Source organism: Antechinus flavipes, chromosome 2 (genome assembly GCF_016432865.1).
Source record: "Antechinus flavipes isolate AdamAnt ecotype Samford, QLD, Australia chromosome 2, AdamAnt_v2, whole genome shotgun sequence".
Lineage (NCBI taxonomy): Eukaryota > Metazoa > Chordata > Mammalia > Dasyuromorphia > Dasyuridae > Antechinus > Antechinus flavipes.
Window position 1 is genome coordinate 327,460,602 of NC_067399.1, and position 19,219 is coordinate 327,479,820.

Consider the following 19,219-nt stretch of genomic DNA (forward strand, 5'->3'; position numbering starts at 1 on the left):
ATATAACCTTTATCAAATTATTTACTATCCTAGGGAATGGGGAGGTGAGGGAGGAAAAGAAAAAATTTGAAACTCAGAATTCTTTAAATTAATGTTAAAATTTGTCTTTACATGTAATTAGAAAAAAATTAAAATACTATTAAAAATAACCAAAAAAAAAGCTTCATTCCAATAAAATTCACAGCTGAATGAACATGTTTAGTTACACCATAGGTTAAGGGAACTTCTGAGTTAATCAGACACATGACAGATGGAGGAAATGAAGTTCATTCCCAAGGTAATGTTTCCAGTCAGGAGCAAACAATCCAAACCATTTTTTTTTGGTAAGTAGATAATTTCAAACAAAACTGACTTCATTTTCTTTGTGGTACTCTGGAAGTGCTTCATAGACTTTTTTTTTTTTTTTTGGTAAACTGCTTATACTACTAAACTGTGGGAATTGTAGAGTAGGAACCCATATACAAATATACATATGTACACATATATATACCTTAAAATTATTTTAGATATAGGTATAGGTATATATAAATATTATTATATTAATATAATATAATAATTAACATATTGTATAACATGTCTCATATAACCATATTGTTATAGTTACTTATAATTCTTATAATTACTATATTAAGCATAGTCAAAATATATATACTACAAGACTATACTTATTTTAGTGGAAATTGAATACAAAATTATCTTTAGGAGCCAATTACAATTTAATTGCAAAGAACTTTTAGTGATTTAATTTTTGTTACTTTTTATGATAATTTAAGTCTTTATAAATGGATATACACATACACACACATTCAACTAATCTGAATCTGTGAAGTATTTTCACTAGATAATAAACAGGACATACTGTGTGTCAAACTTTTTTGTTGGTTATTTGAAATTTTTGTTTTGCATGACTCAGATTTTAATAATCATTTTCTTCTTTGCCACTAAATACTGAGACAAAGAAAAAGTTAAGATTTCAGCCATTCTGCCAAAATTAGAAAAGTGCTAAGAAAGCACAGAATGGCCTTATATCTTGATTACAGCTATCATTTCTACTATACTATTAGCTGGGTCATACTATAATTCTGGATTTCTTTATGTGGAGATACTGGATTCTAATAATTTCTTTAGAGTCAGATCCATTAGTTGCTATGTTGACCGAGCTCTCTGAGACAAATGCTACAGACCACTGGTTAATTACAAAACAAGCACAAGCCCTCACAAACTTAAACCTCTCACAGGAGCATAGAATTACAGGTCTAATCTAGCCAGAAGATTACTGAACAGGTAAAGTGCTCTCTCTGTCTCTATGTCTCTATCTCTCTTTCTTTCTGTTTTCCTCTCTCTGATTCTGTCTCTGTCACTGTCTGTCTCTGTTTCTGTCTCTCTGTCTCTCTGTCTCTTTTTCTCTGTCTCTATGTCTTTCTGTCTGTCTGTCTCACCATATATGTGTGTCTCTTTCATATCAACCACACACAAATATTTGGCCAGCAGAGTAGTGCTCATATGTGCAAAGTTCCCATTTTAATAAAACAAAATAACACTATTGGGATGCTTTTTAATCTCTTTGTGGACCAGAGGGTCAGGAGCTCAAGCTGAATTCTGCTCATGGTACTTATTACCCAAATTCTTGTTCATATTGTTAACTATTAAAACTCCCTCTACCAATGCAAATCCAGAAATGTTTTCCTATTTACAGTGTTTGTGAGTTGCCTGGGGCACAGAGAGACATGACTTAGCTCTCCTAAATGACTTGCTCAGAGTCTGGCAGCTAGTATGTGTCCAAGGCAGTTCTCACACATAGATCTTCCTGACTTTGAGTTTGGCTCTCTATCCATCATGCCATGCTACTTCTCGGGCATCTCAATTCAGATTATAAATTATTTAATGATACTCCATTAAAATGAAACTTACCTGAATTTTTTAATCGGAGACTGCTTTTCTTGAGCAGTAGCCAGATGTCCAGAATAATAGACTGGGAAAAACATAATGTTCCAATTTGTGGAAAACCAAGTCATGAAAAATGGACAATAGAAGTTTTTATATGTGATCTTTACAATCTGCGTGGTTCCAACCCAAGAGGAAGAGACAGACAAAATGATCAGAAATCCCCAAACGACCTTGAGAAAGAGAGATGCACATGATTGACACCGAGTCTTAACTCTGTTTTCTTGGCTGTTGCTGTCTGGGTGGGTCTGTGTCCCCTCATCTCCTGAAGAAGGAGAGAAAATATATAAATATTAGATTACTTGAATTAAAAAGCATGATATTAAGATATTTTATTTCCTAAATATCACTTCAATTTATTAGAAGCAGTCTTTTAAAAAATAAGCAGATATTTCTTTGCTATTTTACCAAAGATTAGCTAAAGCTAAAGACCAAAGGAATATAATATAAAAGAAAAATTTGTGCTTTCTGTGTCTCGTTTCTATATAGGAGTGAAGAGAAAAGTCTTTGTGTTATGCATTTTCTGTAGTAAAGGAAATAAATTGTATGCTGAATGTTAACATAAGATTTAGTAGCCTGCTGCCTATTTGGGGGGAAACTCTAAAAATAAGCCATATTTAAGCTTTGTTTTAGACATTTCCCTAGAATTTTAGTCTAAAGTTCCAGGGGTCCTCAAACTACAGCCTATGGGCCAGATGCGGCAGCTGAGGACATTTATCCCCCTCACCCGGGGCTATGAAGTTTCTTTATTTAAAAGCCCACAAAACAAAGTTTTTGTTTTTACTGTAGTCCAGCCCTCCAACAGTCTGAGGGACAGTGAACTGACCTCTATTTAAAAAGTTTGAGGACCCCTAAGCAGTGGCAAAATTAGCCAAAGAGACCAGATAAATAGTGTGCTGGATAGAGCACCAGTCCTGAAGTGAGGAGGACCTGAGTTCAAATTTGACCTCCGACACTTAACACTTACTAGCTGTGTGACCCTGGGCAAGTCACTTAACCCCAATTGCCTCGCCATAAAAAAATTAGTCAAAGAGAAACATTTTTGGGGACAGGTTCCCAAGATCAAATTGGTTTTATATTAACCCAGAGCCTTTGGGGGCCCCCAGCTACAAGTGATACTATTCTTACCTCATTTTCAAAGCAAAGTATAATGCAACTCATGCAGGCATTAATATTCTTAACCCTCCCAAAGTACAATACACACCTAAAATCTAACCCCCTTATCCCATGATTATATTTACAATTTAGAAAGTAATATTTCTTAGTAGCTAGGAGTCATTAATGACTACAAAATGTCTTTTACTAAATTAGTAATCTTGATCAAATAAATTCCTAGAGCAAATCTGCAGTTTCCTCTTTTGTAATGTAGACATCCTATTCACACCTATCTATTTGGCAAGGTTGTTGTAAAGAAAGTTCTGTGTAAACCATAAAATTATATCTACATAAATATGACTTAATATGGCTAATAGTAACAATATTTCAAAGATCTTTGATTTCATTGGGATAGGTATTCTATCTAACGATGTTAATTTAACTTTTCCACATCTTAAGTAGAGAGTTTTCTGATTTTCTGTGACCAAAATAATCTGTTACCTATTAGTCATCTTTCTTGATTTATTTAATATTTTGTTAAAGATTTTCTTTTTTATAATATGTACATTTCCCAATATCTACCCTTCCCCTTCCAGAGAAATATCTCATATAATGAAAATTTTGAAAAGAAAAAAAGTTCAGCAAAACTAACAGATAGAAAACCAACTTTATAAGTAGTGGTCCACACACATAGTTTCCCACATTTGTAAAGAGGAGAAGTATATTCTCATATTATATCTCTTATTTGGGGCCAGAATTAGTTGTTATAATTCTACAGCATTCAATCATTTTTCTTTTTTTTCCCCCATTTGATGTTGGCTTCAAGTAACATATGTATGTGAATATGAAATACATATATACATATACATTCAAAAATGTTATCAGGAAAATTTTATCTATGTATAATAAATGCATATGTTTATGTGTATATACATAGAATACATACAAATGTATGTTTCAGATATGCATGTGATTTTCTTTATCTTGCTTGCTTCATTTTGTATCAGTTCACCTAAGTCTTTTCATTCTTCTCTGGATTCATCATATTCATCTTTTCTTACTTTGTCATAACATTGAAATTTATCCACATATCATGAAAGTTACCACAGTGCTAGGAATCAGCTTTTTGACTGTCTATAAAATGTGGATGTTAGTACACTAAAGGGGAGATCCTTAACCAAGTGGACTATTAGAGAAGCTGAATCATGTCAATTTTGACTTTCTCATTACAAGGAAAAATAATAAAAGAAGGAAGTTGCAACTATATGTGTGAATGGATCAGAGGACAGACAAACAAAAGAGTTATCAGAACTGAATTTATCAAATTCCAAAGCAGCAAGAAATATTGTATCCCATGTCTGCTCGTGCTGCAATACAAATAAAAAGTATTTTGCAAAAAGACTGTCACAAATATTGTAGTTTATGTATCACCATTGGTAGTTAAGAATAAAATGGTAGAGAAATTTCAAGAAGAATTTGTTAAGAGCCTCCAAATTAAATCAATGTGAACTCTGACATTTCATAAATTCAATGAAAAAGTGGGAAATAATGAGGATAGTAAGAAATATAGACAAAACATGACTCAGGAAAAAAGAGTGAGAGAAGCAAAAATGTGTAGATTTAGGTAGGATTACCTAATCCATTTTTTTGAGAAAATAATTAGTGCTGGATTTGATTAATTCTGGATTTGATTTGAGTAGTTCATTAAAATGAAGTATATTTTCATTTTAGCAGACAAAAAGACAATGTGGCATGGTAGATAGCCAGCTTCAGAACCAGGAGAATAGGATTTAAGTCCTGTCTCTGTTACAATTTGGCTATGTCATTCTGGGCTTAACCTCTAAATTCTCTAAGGTAACTATGATTATAAGTCTTATAAGAGAAAGTGCCAACTCACATTGATTCCAGAAGTTCCTAATATTAATGAAGCCACAAGTCCAGTCATTACCTCTTTAACAGGCAGGAAATGATTTGTTATTGATATCGAATTAACTTATCCCTGAACGAATTTGAGCATTTAACAATGGGATTACTGATTTGTTAGAACCAAGATAGAAATGAGCGAAAAGCAAGAATAATAGTGCAAAAAATATGACATATGTTAAAATCAACTACTTTTTAAACTATTTAAATAATAATTGGTAATAAAATGGGAGATCAACAAAAGAAATTTAAATGACTTACATAGACTTACACAGAAACTTAGTCTATGTTAAATCTAATGCCACAATAAGATTAGAAGGTACCTTGGTCAGCAAACATTTGACTTATTCATGAAATAGAGAGAAATGGCAGTCATAGGGAATACCAACCTAGAATATTTATTCATTTGTAAAAAATCTTACAAAGAAAGTTATTGGAGGATTGAGTAGTTACTATCTGATAGAACAGAAAATCAGTAGAGGGTAAAATGAGAACAAAAGTAGTTTGGTAAGATATCCAAACAAACAAAGATATACCATAGACATTCAAGGATGAAAGTGGAAGGAGGGTAATACAATTTACAAAGGAGGGTTTGTAAAAAGAAAAATCATTAAATATACTTTTTTCTCCATCAAGAAAAATGGAACTATTACATTTGGAATGTAACAACACAACCCAAATGAGCTTTTAGGGGATATAGAAATGACAAAAAAAAGAATAAAGAAAGAAAAAATGGACAGATGAGACCTAAATTATGAAGATGTTTCAGAGTTCAATATAAAAGATATCTGAAAAGGCATGAGATACTAAAAGCATGGGGCAAATCTAAACTCCGTTAATATCTTTAAAATGCCAACTTAAAGAATTATCTACTAATCTTTGTGCCTTTTCTTCTATCTCTACAAAATATTTTTGAAAATCACCTTTACATAATTTAAAACATATTCAATGATGTTATTTGTAGAGAACAAGCAGACTTTCATGAGCAGTGATCAACTATAGTTTACATATTTCTTACTCTAAAATTGACTTAGATATACAGAGATTATAAGAATTCATTTTGTTTGTTGAGTATGAAAAAACTTTTATTTGGCAGAAAAGACCCATTTTAGGATTCTTTTCCAACAAGGAATTTAATATTTATTCATCAAAATCATTCAAAATTCCTTGCAAAACATAACAACATAAATATCTGTTCAAGAATTCTTTGATGTAAATAACAAGAGGCATAAAACAGTGAGATAAAAGCTCAAAATATTCTTCCCTGTTTAGCACAGAATACAAAGAAAAGGAATATTCCCCATAGATAGTAAAGTCCTCTAGACTGATGATGTCAAACTCAAATAGAAATGGAAACCACTAAATTGTACATGAACCTTATTGACTCAGAAACCCATATATTGATATTATCTATGTTTTGTAGCAGTTTTTTTTTAATTTTCTTAAGTATTTCCAAATTGTATTTTAATTTAGTTTGGGCCATCCTTAGGGAGTGATGTGGACTATGAGGTAGACATTTCTAGTTTAAACTGAGTATATACAAACTGCCTATTATCCAGATTACAACATGCATTTGGATGAACAACTTAACAGAATTTGTTCATCAATATGAATTTGTGAGACTCACATTACAGATGGTTAATTTGTTAAGCATGAAATCAAAAAGGAGGAAGGAAGGGGATCAGATTACTTTCAGGAATCTGCAATATTCCTTAAACAACCCCAGAATCACTCTGGAAACAAAGATATATTTTTTGTAATAACATTCTATTAGACTTGCCATGTGGCACAAAGATATTGTGATTACAATTCTGGGGCAGCTAGATTGGAGCAATGAATAAAGCACTGGCCTTGGAGTCAAGAGGAACTGAATTCATATTTGGCCTCAAGTATTTAACACATCCTAGCTGTGTGACCCTGGGCAAGTCACTTAACCCCAATTGCCTCAGCAAATATGTGTGTGTGTGTGTGTGTGTGTGTGTGTGTGTGTGTATAAAATTCTAAATTCCTTTCGAGAATGGTTAAATCAATTTACAATTCTATTTATAGAATACTTATGTGGTTAGATGGTGTAATGGATAGAGCACCAAAGTCTAGAATCAGGAAGACCTGAGTTTAAATTCAGCCTCAGAGATTTACTATCTATGTAACTTTGAGGCCAGTTATTTCTCTACTGTCTAACTTTCTTCATCTATAAAATAGGACTAATAATGGTAGTTATCTTATGATGTTGTGATGATAAAAACGAGATCATATTTGTGAAACACTTAACACTGGGTCTTAAATAGTACTATATAATTGCTATTATTATTTCTTTTCACAGTCCCTTTAACATCAGTAGCCAAACTTCTAGCATGAGACTAGCAGTAATTCCTACAACAATACAAGAACTATCATAAGATTCTTAGAAGACATAGCAGGTTCTGTTTTGCATAACTACATTTGCAAAATAAACTTGATTAGAATTTTTCTAGGTAGCCATAAGGGGCCTGTAAAAAATTTATGGTGGTCTATAAGTAGATGATACTGAAAACAAAAAATAACTTTTGCCCAAATATAGATGATGAATGGGCAATGTGTTAAACAAATTTAAAAGTTTATGACAAAAGAAAACTGTAATAGATTTAGGAGATAAAAAATAACATTATTCACATATAAAAAACTGTATCTTATTTGGTATTTTGGGGAAAAAATCATTCAATAGCTACAAAAGACTTCTGTGTTTGGGGCTTGGAGTCATGAAGTCCTCAGTTGGAATCCTAACTCACATGGGTATGTAACCCTGAAAAATTACTTAGCTTTAATAAATGGATTTGTGTTGTCAGGGACATAACCCAGTCTTATTTTCTCAACTTGTATTAATGTTCTATACACCATCCCCAAAGATATTTCATGGTGACCTACCTTGATATATTGGAGACCCCTTCCAGATCTTTTTTAAAATTGTGGAAGTATTACAATTACAAAAAACTACAAAAATTATTTAATTACTACAATTACACAATTATCAGAATGTCCACTCATTATCCTTTACTGTGTTACCCCATACATTATAGCTACATGACCAGCCCACCCTCTTTTCTGATCTCACATTTTCTTGATGATCTCCTTTTTACCATTTTTTGTATATAGTCATTATTGGGAACATCTTACATCTTAGTTACAATCATCACAAGTCTCCCTATTGTCTTTTGAGTCATGTAGAATCTTAATTCTTCAGAGAATCATGATTTACATCCACATAGCATTTCTATATTTCTGATATTGTTTTTGTTTTCATGTGTTTTTGCACCTGGGAATTTATTTTAGCATTGCTAAAAACATCAAGCTATTTCACAAATGTGAATCACTGTACCTGAGGTCAGGAAGAAATGAGCTCAAATATGTCCAGACATTTACAAATATGTGACCCTGATCAAGTTTTTTAACTGACTCAGTTTTCTCATCTGTAAAATAATGTGCCTGACATTTGTGATGGTGATTCTTAGACACTATCAAATCTTGTATTACCTTTTGAATCATCCAACAAGTTAAATTATTTACAGCACAATGTGTGAATTGTATTTTTTATGTTTAAAAATTGAACTCAAAGTCAGAAGACATTAAACCTTTCTCATCTGTAAAATAAAGATAACAATTCTTGTGTTACCAAAATAGCAATTACTAAAGTTTTTGTATGCTATAAGTAAATAAGATATTACATTTTGAATTTGAATAATGACCTAAGACAATTAAATGCTCTTTATATATGTGTAAACAGTAGTGCAGAGAGGTTGAATGGATAAACTACTTCTTCCTCATAATGGCTCCTCACCTTTTGGACATATTCATTCTTTCTCAAACCCTCACTTAGCACATCCTCCAGATACCAGTTCACCCCTCCCTTAGTCAATTTCTCCTTTCAGCTCTCAGTCAGAGAGAGAATAGCTAAAAGAGAGGGGGTAGAGAGAGAGGAAGGGAAGAAAGGAGGAACAGAGGGAGATAAGGCTGGAAAAAAAGAGGTAGGGAGGAAGGGATGAAGAGAGAAAGGGAGGAAGAGAGAGAGCGAGAAATGAATTTCCCTGAGCTTTTTACAAATCTCCTTGTACCATTTAATTCTGTTTAACAATGACTCAATAGCTTAGTAAAACCATCCCAAATCATGATTTAACTTCCTCTGCTTCTGAGAAGCTTATAAGGGTTATTAAGAAATAATGAAAACCCACAAAAATTTCTTTCACATGGCTCAAGCCTCAGGTGGGTCAATCCTTTCCCTACCTCTGCAATAATCCATATAAACCAAAAATCATCTGTTCTTTGCCTCTTTATGTATATAGCTAACCAAACACTACTGATTTTTCCCCTTCAAATAAATAATGTACATACATAAATCCTTTAAGTTACTAATAATCAATATTTCATATCAACATTCAGATAAACTTATTAGAAAAATCAATAATTATAAAAAAATTTAAATAGAGAAATGTTAAAGTAATGTCTGCTCTACACCAGCAGACAGTGAATACAATTTAAAACACTTCACTTGCTTCTATGAACTCCAAAGAGCAAGTTCAATCTAATACAATCACATCATCTCCTTCTCAAAGGTTTGAATAGGCAGAGAGGCAGAGATGATAAAGCTGAAAGAACTCTTCTCTCTCTCTCTCTCATTCTGTTTCTTGCTCTTTCTCTCTTTTAAATTTAGCTCTCTATTCCGATTACAATTCTCATGCAGTTAGTCTTTAGAAGCTTCCTCTCTGCTTGCAAGGACTTGGTCTTCCCCCAAACTGATCACATTTGATAGATTTTTTAATTGCTATTATTCAGAATATAAAATAAACTGGAGCACTATGTAAGCAAAACAACCTAAAGAACAAAAGTTTATTATAAAAAAAATTTTTTTAATCTAGAATTTTTCTTTTTTTCTTCTTTTTTTCTGAGGCTTTAGGCTGAGACTATACATAGAAAGTTGGACAAAAATTATCAAGAATATGCTTTTATTCTAGAATTAGAAAGAATCTTTGAGATCATCTGATCTTAATCTGCAAATGAAGAACATGAGCCTCAGAAAGGGTGACAGAGGTGGACTTCAAGCTCAGCACAATGACTCCCAGGTCAGTATCTGGACAATATAATGAGTCATAACAAATAATAATCAAACAAAAAGGCAAAACAGGGCTGAACATATTGTTACAATGGTCAGTTCTAAAATATTTAGCAAATTTGATCAATATAATGATCTAATACAATTAAAAAGAACTCGTAGTGAAAATGCAATTAAGTTCCAAAAAGAGAACTGATAAATTCTTGAGTTCAAATTAATGCATGCTTTTTTCATTTTCTTCATTTTTCTTTATTTTTTTGCAATATGCCGAATATGTTTTACATATACATGATTTCACATGTATAGTTGATATCATATTGCTTGCTTTCTCAATGGATGGGGAGGGCCTGACAGGAGGAAAAGAATTTTGAGCTCAATTTTTTTTTTATTTTAAAAATAAATACTAGTTTTTTAAATAAGCATATAATTCTGCTGAACTTGCTTCATATCTTTTATATAGCTCTTTCAATATTCTTTCATATGTTTTCATTTTTATAGCCCTATTGATGGTATCCTTGGTTTATCTGACTCAAATCTTACTTTCCTTAAGTCCATAGAAATACTGCATGTTTCTGTATTAATTATTCAGTAATGAAACACATTTATTTTAGTTGAATACCACATACTATTATATTTCTACCACCCAGTCCATTGGTCTCCTTAAGTATAAATTCTATGCATGTTTGGGATAGTCTTTCTAAACTTTCAAAATCCCCAGCCACCATAGAATTCTCAGACTAAAGCTCACTTCAAGGAGTGTTATTGACCAGGGATGGAATTAATACAATGATATCATGAAATATTCTTCAAAGCATTAAAACATGAAGTCTGTGATCCATATTCTCTTCTCTCTTAGTCACTGCCCTTCCCATGGACTGTACTATAATCATAATAATTTATTAAATATGGAAAAAAATGAAAAAAATTAAATACTTTTTAATGGAATCAATCGGCTATCTCTTAAACTTTTTCACCTTTGAATTCCTAAGTGTTTTGGAAATTGGGGGGGGGTAGAACACTCAAATGACCCATGCACATAACTCATAGAGAGAAGTAATGGAAAGGGTGTACATCCAGAGCTCCATCATAACCTAGAATCATAGACTGTAACTGGGGAAGCAGGAGAAAAGATAATGAAAGGAATCAATGAGAATCTTCCCCTCCAATTTGCAAACTGAGGAAACCTCCAATTTTAAGGAATATCTTAAATAAGCCCAGGTTGGCATCTTTGTAAGTTCCACAGGAATAGTGTAAGCTTTTTATCAAAAAACTTTCTTAAAATCTAGATAAATTATGTCTAGACTGGAATTATTTTTTCCTTACTAGTTCTTTGTCATCAGTCCTTACCTTTCTAGATATTAAGCAATCATCTGTTTAAAGATCTGTCCAAAATTTTTGCCAAGAATTGAAGGCAAGATAGCTATCCTATAATTTGTAGACTCTGCTGTTTGTTTAAAAAACATGAAACAACATTTGTTCTTCTCCAATCTTGTGATATTTCACCCATTTTTATGGTTTTTCAAATATCACGAGCAGCTCACCAATCAGATCAGTAAGTTCTTTTAGGATCCAAAGATGTAGTTAATTTGAGTTAATCTTTGTTTTATCAAGAGTAGATAAATTTTCTTTCACTTTACTTTTCTAAGGTATCACTTCTCTATAAGTCATTTTTGTTCTGTCATTTCCAGTATAAAGATCATATTTCTTTGCAGAGAAAACAGAAACAAATATAAATTAAACAGCTCACTTTCTCTGTGTTGTCATTTATCACCTTTCCATCCATCCTCAAGCCATTCTTCAATCCTCTTTTTTTCTCCCAACTTTTGTTGTCCTTAGTTTCCCTTGCCAGCATTAGCACATTCCAAACTTTAGCACTCTTTCTGATATTTTTACAAAATGATGCCTTGATCATATTCATATTTTGTTACTTGGCCTTGCTTATATCTTCTCTATATTTCTCTAAATAAGGTGGCTCATGTCTGTTATTTTTGTTTCAGGGAAGCTGAGACTCATAATTAAACATTTTATATACAGTTGATCTTTTCTGTATGAGATAATTAGCCAAATTATTTTTGAGAGTTAGAGTTCCTTTGCAAGAAGCTTTCTAGAACATGATGCCATCTAGAAAATGGCATCCACAAAGAAATGCATCTGAGGAAACACGTTATACCATAGGGAATCACTCTTGTACTTTGTGCAGACATTAGCAAATAAATACCTTTGGTAAGCATAGATCTCCTAATTTTATATTTCCGCGTTTATTTATAATAAGAGGATCCTTAAGGTTTATTTCCAGTTATTATATCTTTCCAGTAATTTAAAATGATTTTGATATATTAATATGAGCACATTGTTGAGAAAAAGCCCTTAAGGCAACCTTTTGTTCCAACAAATTAAATACTTTTTTTTCAGAAAGAACAAACAATAGGCACAATGAGACTACATAAAAAGGTAAAAATGCAGTCTGTGATCAAATATAATTTATGAAAGTCCTTTTTTTTTTTTTACAAATACCCTCACTAAGCATGTCTTGATTCATGTGCAGATTACTCAGAAAGATTGTGTATAGGTAAGACAGAAGTGATATAGAATGATAGATTAACCATCTTTTCTCAGAATTAAATAAGCCCAAGATTTTTATCACATTTTAAATAGCTTCCTTTAATTCAGATATTGTAATGCTAACCCTCAATATCATCATATTTTTGTCCAAGTTTTTCCTGTCTTTTTTCTTCTATTGTCATTTTTACCACCTTTACAAGCTCAACTAATACTACAGGGTTAGTGTCCAATATGATAACACTACTGTATTTGATGGAGACTATTTTTCTTTTGCTATTTGTTGCTCTCCTTACATTTTCATCCTAAATGCCCATAAGAGTAACTTGGCTTGTTTGAATATCTTGCCAAATTTTCTTTTTTGTTTTTGAGATATTATTGATCATAATCCTAAAGAAGGATGTTTTAGATTTGGTTTTATCAGTGTGAATAACTTTAAAGAAAGAGCATCACCATCAGTTTCACAACTGTACCCTCCTTACCTTGGGCCTTTTCATATGACTTGTAGCTGAAACCTCCTACATGTCTTGTTTCTCCCTATAAGAATGCTGATCCATGAGATCCATGAGGACAGACATGTTTTCTGCTTTCTATTTGTATCTCTAGCACTTAGCAAAATACTGTGTACATGAAAATCGCTTAATAAATGCTTTTATTAGAAAAATTCATTCACTCATTTAGTAGATCTATATTAAGCAGAATACTTAATAGAAAAGAAGATAAAATATGGAATGGTGGAAATAAAAAGAAATTTTGAGGTGAAAGAAGGAAAGTTTAGAAAGCTCATGTAAAGTATATTTAGATTAACCTGTCTGAAGTGAACAAAAAGAAATGGAATTTGACTTTAAAACATATAGAATAGCTATTGTGGGAAATTTCAACAAAAACAAAAAGGATGACTGAATAGTATTGAGAGACAGACATATGGACACAGACAGAGATTATAAATTTAAAGTAGAAAAAATGTGACTTTCAATAGAAGAGGATGAGAATCCAGGAATGAGAATACAAATTGAAAATTGTGGAATTCACTCCTTCCAGGTATAATAAAAGGTTAAGGAACATGAGAGGGAGGGTTTTTACTAGTTTAGTAAAAATATAGCTGATCATTTTAGAGCTAAAGGCAACAAAGAGAAGACAAAAAGGATCTAATGGTTTGAATGATTTGAAAGGGGCTGAGTCATGAGCTTAGTCATAAGATTATACATTCAGAATTAGAATGAATATTAGATACCATTGAATTCAATAGTTTTTTAAAACTGAGATTCAGAGAGGTCAAATGACTTAATTAGAATCACAAATCTAATGAAGCTAGATTTGGACATGGCTCTTTCTAATTATGAATTCAGTACCCTATAATGTCTGCACATAGCATATCTGTACATAGTTATGTGCATACTGTCTCCCCCTTTAGTTTGTGAGCTCTTCAAGAACAGCAACTGTCAGTTGCTTTTTTTTTATGTTGCTAACATTTAGCACGATGCCCAGCACATAGTAGATGCTTAATAAAGTTAATTAACTAACTGGTGGGAAAATTTAGGATTAAATAGGAATAAAATAGGATGTTTTATTAGAATAAAATAGGATAAATATAATAAAATAGAATAAATTTTATTCTATAAATATAAATATAGGATTATATAAATAATAATAGGATATTATTATATAATAATAAATAAACAGGATAAATAATAAATAGGATAAAAATAGGAACTAGAACTAATGAATAATTATGGATATTCATATTAATATAGCACTTTAAATATATGCTAATTGTTTTTCTAACAACTTCTTGGGTTTAGGAAGTATTATCTTTATTATCTCCAGTATGTTAAAGAGGAAACTGAGGTTTTATGAAGTTAAATATGGTTTATTCCTTGCCACAGAGTTATATAAAGCAGGATTTGAACTCTGACTCCATGTTATGAAAGCTCAGCATAGGGTAATATAACATATATGAAAATACTGCCTTCTTATTCTTATCTTCTTTACCCTGGTTTCCCCTGCTCATATCCCAACAACAATAGCCTAATGTATTGTGATTAATTTCTGCATCTATACAGATGTTAATGAAATCCAAATAAAGAACAACAATTTCCAATGGATTCCTTGAGATTTCTTTAATTATTTTTAACAAAATATAATTATATAATAATTAAATATATTTATTAATATTTAATAGTAATATGTCTGTGTCATTAATAAATATATTAAATAAAAAACATAATAAATATAAAAAATAATTTTAACAAAATTACCTTACTAAGAACCAAGAATGTGATATGCTTATGCCATTGCTCAAAATATTAAAGGAGTTGAGTCCCCCTGAAGATGGGGGAAATAATTTTTGCTAAGATTTGTTAGGTATCTGTATTTTTAATCTTCTTTACGATTTTTCTGTGCCATTGTCTACTTTATCAACTATTAGAAAATGTTCATTAGACTTCCCTTCTTTCTCTGCCTCTTATCTCCCAAATATTCCTATGTTATTTGATTATTCAAAAGAGAACATGTTAACTCTTCCACATTCTGCATACAGGGTGACATCCTTCACAAACAGATAAATAAGAACATTTGTCACAAAGAGCATTGACATCTTAAAAGCAATTGATATGCCTACCTGATCTATTCTGTCTTTCTCCTCTGCTGTGTCCACAAACTCCAGAGGAATTTCGATTCTGGAGTTCAAGAATGGGGGCTGCAGAATCTTCAGCACCAGACAAAGGGGACAGCTGCCTAATAATACTACTATGCGAATTGGGGCAGTTGGCTCCTGGTTTGCATCGAATGACAGATGATCTACTGGTACCTGAGAAGAAAGAGTTTTGTTGTTGTTGTTATCAGTTTGAGAATTTTCTAGAGGAAAAAGCTAGAACAGTTTTTTAACTCAACAGTGAAATTCATATTGATATCACATTCAAAAAAAGTGACATGGCCATGATAACTACAGTTTTATAATAGAATCCTAAGAAGAAAGCATTAATTTTTACAAGGTAGGAGATCCTTAAGCCAGAATACAGGTATGTGTAAATGGCTAGTCTTGGAGTAAGAATGATATTGATTAAAGTACTTCCTCTGACACATACTTGGTATGAGCCTAGGCAAAACATTAAACCTTTTATGTAATTAGTCAACTCTCTAAGAATATGTTACAGAACAGTTAAAAGTATGAATTGGTAAAGGGAGTTTCCTCACTGGAAACTTCCTATACCAATGAGATCACAAAACAAAATTAGGTCATTATGCCAATGAGATTACTACACATCCTCTCTCCCCAAAAAATTCCATCAATTATCTAGAATACATAATGATATTTGTGTCAGTACCTCTGTTATCAACTACATTTATTGTTGATATAATGATATAGATTCAAAAGGTTTATCTTGGCCCTATAAAAAAAGACAAATTGTGCTTATTATGAAGATACAAATTATACCTCATACTTATCCTTTATTTTCAAGGCCAGCCATTGTTCCCTGTCTGGTATGCTTCCAGTTTCTTCCCTGCCAAGACTTTTTGCATATCATTGCCAGAATAATCTTTCTAAGACTACATTCTATTGTAATACTCTCCAAAAGCAGGCAATAATTCACAGTCATCTACATGTACTGGTCTTTCACCTGATGAACAGTGGAGTCTAGCAAAAAGGACAGAGATTTCTTTAATTAATCATTCTATCAATTAATATTTAGTAAACCCTTTCTTTGCACCAGGGACCACACTAGGCATTGAGGACAGAAAGACAAAAATAAAACATGTCCTGTCATCTAAGAATTTACATTATCATGGGAAAGAGAAGGTAATATGTACACACATAAATACATAGAAAATATATAAAATGTAAATATAAGATAATTGGATCAGGGAACTAGCAGTTTTAGAAATACTGTAGAATAGGCTTCATGCAAAAGATGACAACTGAGCAGAGTTTTGAATAAAATAAGAGATTGTAAGAGGTAGAAGTAAAGAGGGAGTTCAAAGACTAGGAGATGTGAAATGGAAAGTCAAGTGTAAGGAACAAAAAAACCAAATTAGTAGGACCAGAGAATGCAAGAAAATTAATAAAGCATAATAAGACTGGCATGATAAATTGGGTCCAGATTGTAAAGGGCTTTAAAAGTCAAATACATCATTATATCTTATACTGAACTTAATAAGGAGCTATTGAGATTTATTTAGTAAATAAAAAAAGAATTAACATGGTCAGATTTTTTATTTTTAAAATCGCTTTAATAAGTGTGGCTCAAGGGAAGGGTACCAATTAAGAGGCATTCAGTGGATAGCAAGAAGTGATGAGAACCTTATGATGATGTGGGCTTGATTTTCTTTTTGCACTATGGTGCGCATGTATTTTGATAGAGTGCATTTTTTTAAGTTAGGAAAAGTATAGTATGATGTCAAAACTCAACCTTGTTTCAAAGATCCGCCATTGTATAATCCTATCTTTTCTATACAAATCTACCTTCCACTACTCTCTAACAAGAACCTTTCAATCCAGTGAAAGTAATCTCTCCCTGTACCCTAAACATAATATGCTTATTACTGATTCAGTCTTTGTTCATTATTCTGTACCGGACCAAGCTCAAGATAGTCCTGTTATTCAGATTTTGAATTAGAATTCAATGAAATCTTGTGGACCACAAAACAAAATGAAATAATCATTTCAATAAAGTTAAAATTATCTAGTTTCTAAGAATAAATTTCATCCCCTTCTACTTCTGTATTTGCCAGGCAGAAACTCTGGATCAAAAAAACATTCTGTAAGTCGGAGGAAATTCTGCCAAGTCTAAGGAATATAGGCTGAGCTTTTAATGCATCTATTCCTCTGGACTAATCAAATCACGAGGACAAGCATTTGAATAGTTTTTTTTTTCCTAGAAAAACCTCACTTTCTTAAGAAAGCTCTCTATTTGATTGAATTCCATAAAATAGGCAAATGCCTTGATGAACATATATTATTTCATATTATAGATATCTTGTACAAGTGTCATTCCCTTACTTGAATTCTTCATGAGGATAACAATTTAGCACTCTTTGGGGCTCACCTCAACTGAATTTATACTCACTGTTTGGGATCCTCGGAGGGCAGTTGACTTTTACTTTCCTCAGAGTTCATAGGGTAACCTTGAAGGACTAAAGTTCTTAATAATATCACTCCAAAGTCTTCACTAGCCTAATTGCCACTATTAACCAACCACTTGATTCCATTAGCTTTAGAAAAGGAATTACTGATACAGTATAGTATGAACAGTAGTTTTTTTTTTAATCCCCAGAAAAAAAAAATAGGTGAACACTCTCTTCTTGCTTTTAAAAGATAACCAAGGGGAATGGTCTTTAAAGTTAAAAATACAGTGAAAGCACAGCACATGGACAAGGAACATGCAAATCAAAGATGTGTTGCCCAACCCCTGGTCCTGAAAGTCCTTTATCCTCTTTGTGGAGTCCTCATGAAGTTTGTTGGAGAGTGTTGTATTGGCATTAGATGAGTTGTTTTACTGGAATGGGTGTTTGCAAAGTATGACAACTCTGCTAGATGGGTTTATCCATTTCTGAGACCATTGTTGAAATGTCTGCTGGAATATACCACTCAACTGCTGCTAATACTCTCCTTCTTCCATTTATGGTCAAGTGCTAGGAAGGGAAGGTTCCAGCTATTGCTCTTCAAACTCTCCAGATCTTGAAATTCCCACAAAATTGCTGACTCAACACATCCATCTCAGGATTGCCAATTCCTGTGGCTATTGCTACTCTCTCTAGCCACTTGGCAATCTCTGGATTACCTGAATTCAAATAATTGCTTTCTGAATATAACTATATTAGAACATTTGTTTGTCTAAAATCAGAGGAAAAACAACCACCAGAGAAATACATAACCATGTCATCACAGTTTTGATAGCCAAATAGGAGACAGGAAAGCCATTCTTCCCCTACCTTGCTCTTTGAGGCAGCAAAATATAATCCTACCTTCTTGTGGCCACAAAGGGAAAAGATAAAGAGAGAAAGGAAGATGGACACGTTGTCTTTTTTGTATGAACCCCTGAGTCATAAAATCTTCTGACCATACAGTAAATTAGAAGACATTTCCTTGCTACATCATAGTAACTCCTAAGTTATCATGGCTAGCAATTAATTGTGCCCAAGTTTCTACATCAAAACATAAAGGCAGATGTAGAGTATCTTTACATACTTAAATGTATGGCTGGGAATATCTACTCAGGCTTCAACTGATGATCCTCCATAGACCAACATACCCATATTGCATTTAAACCCTGGCATCACACTAAATACATAGCCCACAATAGTTTCATAAGTTAAATTAAATTTCATTGAATTCATATGTAATTCTTGATGAGCACATGTTTTCCCCCAAAGACATTGGGCACTCTCCAAAGTTAATGATTCTATCTTATTTCCTTTAAATCCCTCCACGATACCTTAGCCTAGTACTCTATTAATAGTGTATACTCAATGAATATTTATTGAATGACTAATCATTAAATCATTTTCATCCCTGATTCTTGCTCTGGTACTAGACCTAGGAGTTCATTTTAAAAAATATATTTGTTACTAGGTTTTCCTCTGTCATTGAAGATTTTGTGTGATCCTCAAAATTTA

At 32.3% G+C, this 19,219-nt stretch overlaps 1 protein-coding gene across 1 annotated transcript in view; it reads right to left on the reverse strand.

Annotated features, from left to right (window-relative positions):
* SLC35F4 (solute carrier family 35 member F4) overlaps positions 1-19,219 on the reverse strand; it is a 265,371-nt gene that overhangs the window by 42,815 nt on the left and 203,337 nt on the right. Inside the window, exons 2-3 of the mRNA XM_051977734.1 lie at positions 15,225-15,413; positions 1,912-2,209 (exon numbers count right to left, since the gene is read on the reverse strand). Of these exons, the coding sequence (XP_051833694.1) occupies positions 1,912-2,209; positions 15,225-15,413 (487 nt within the window). The remainder of the gene's footprint in view (positions 1-1,911; positions 2,210-15,224; positions 15,414-19,219) is intronic.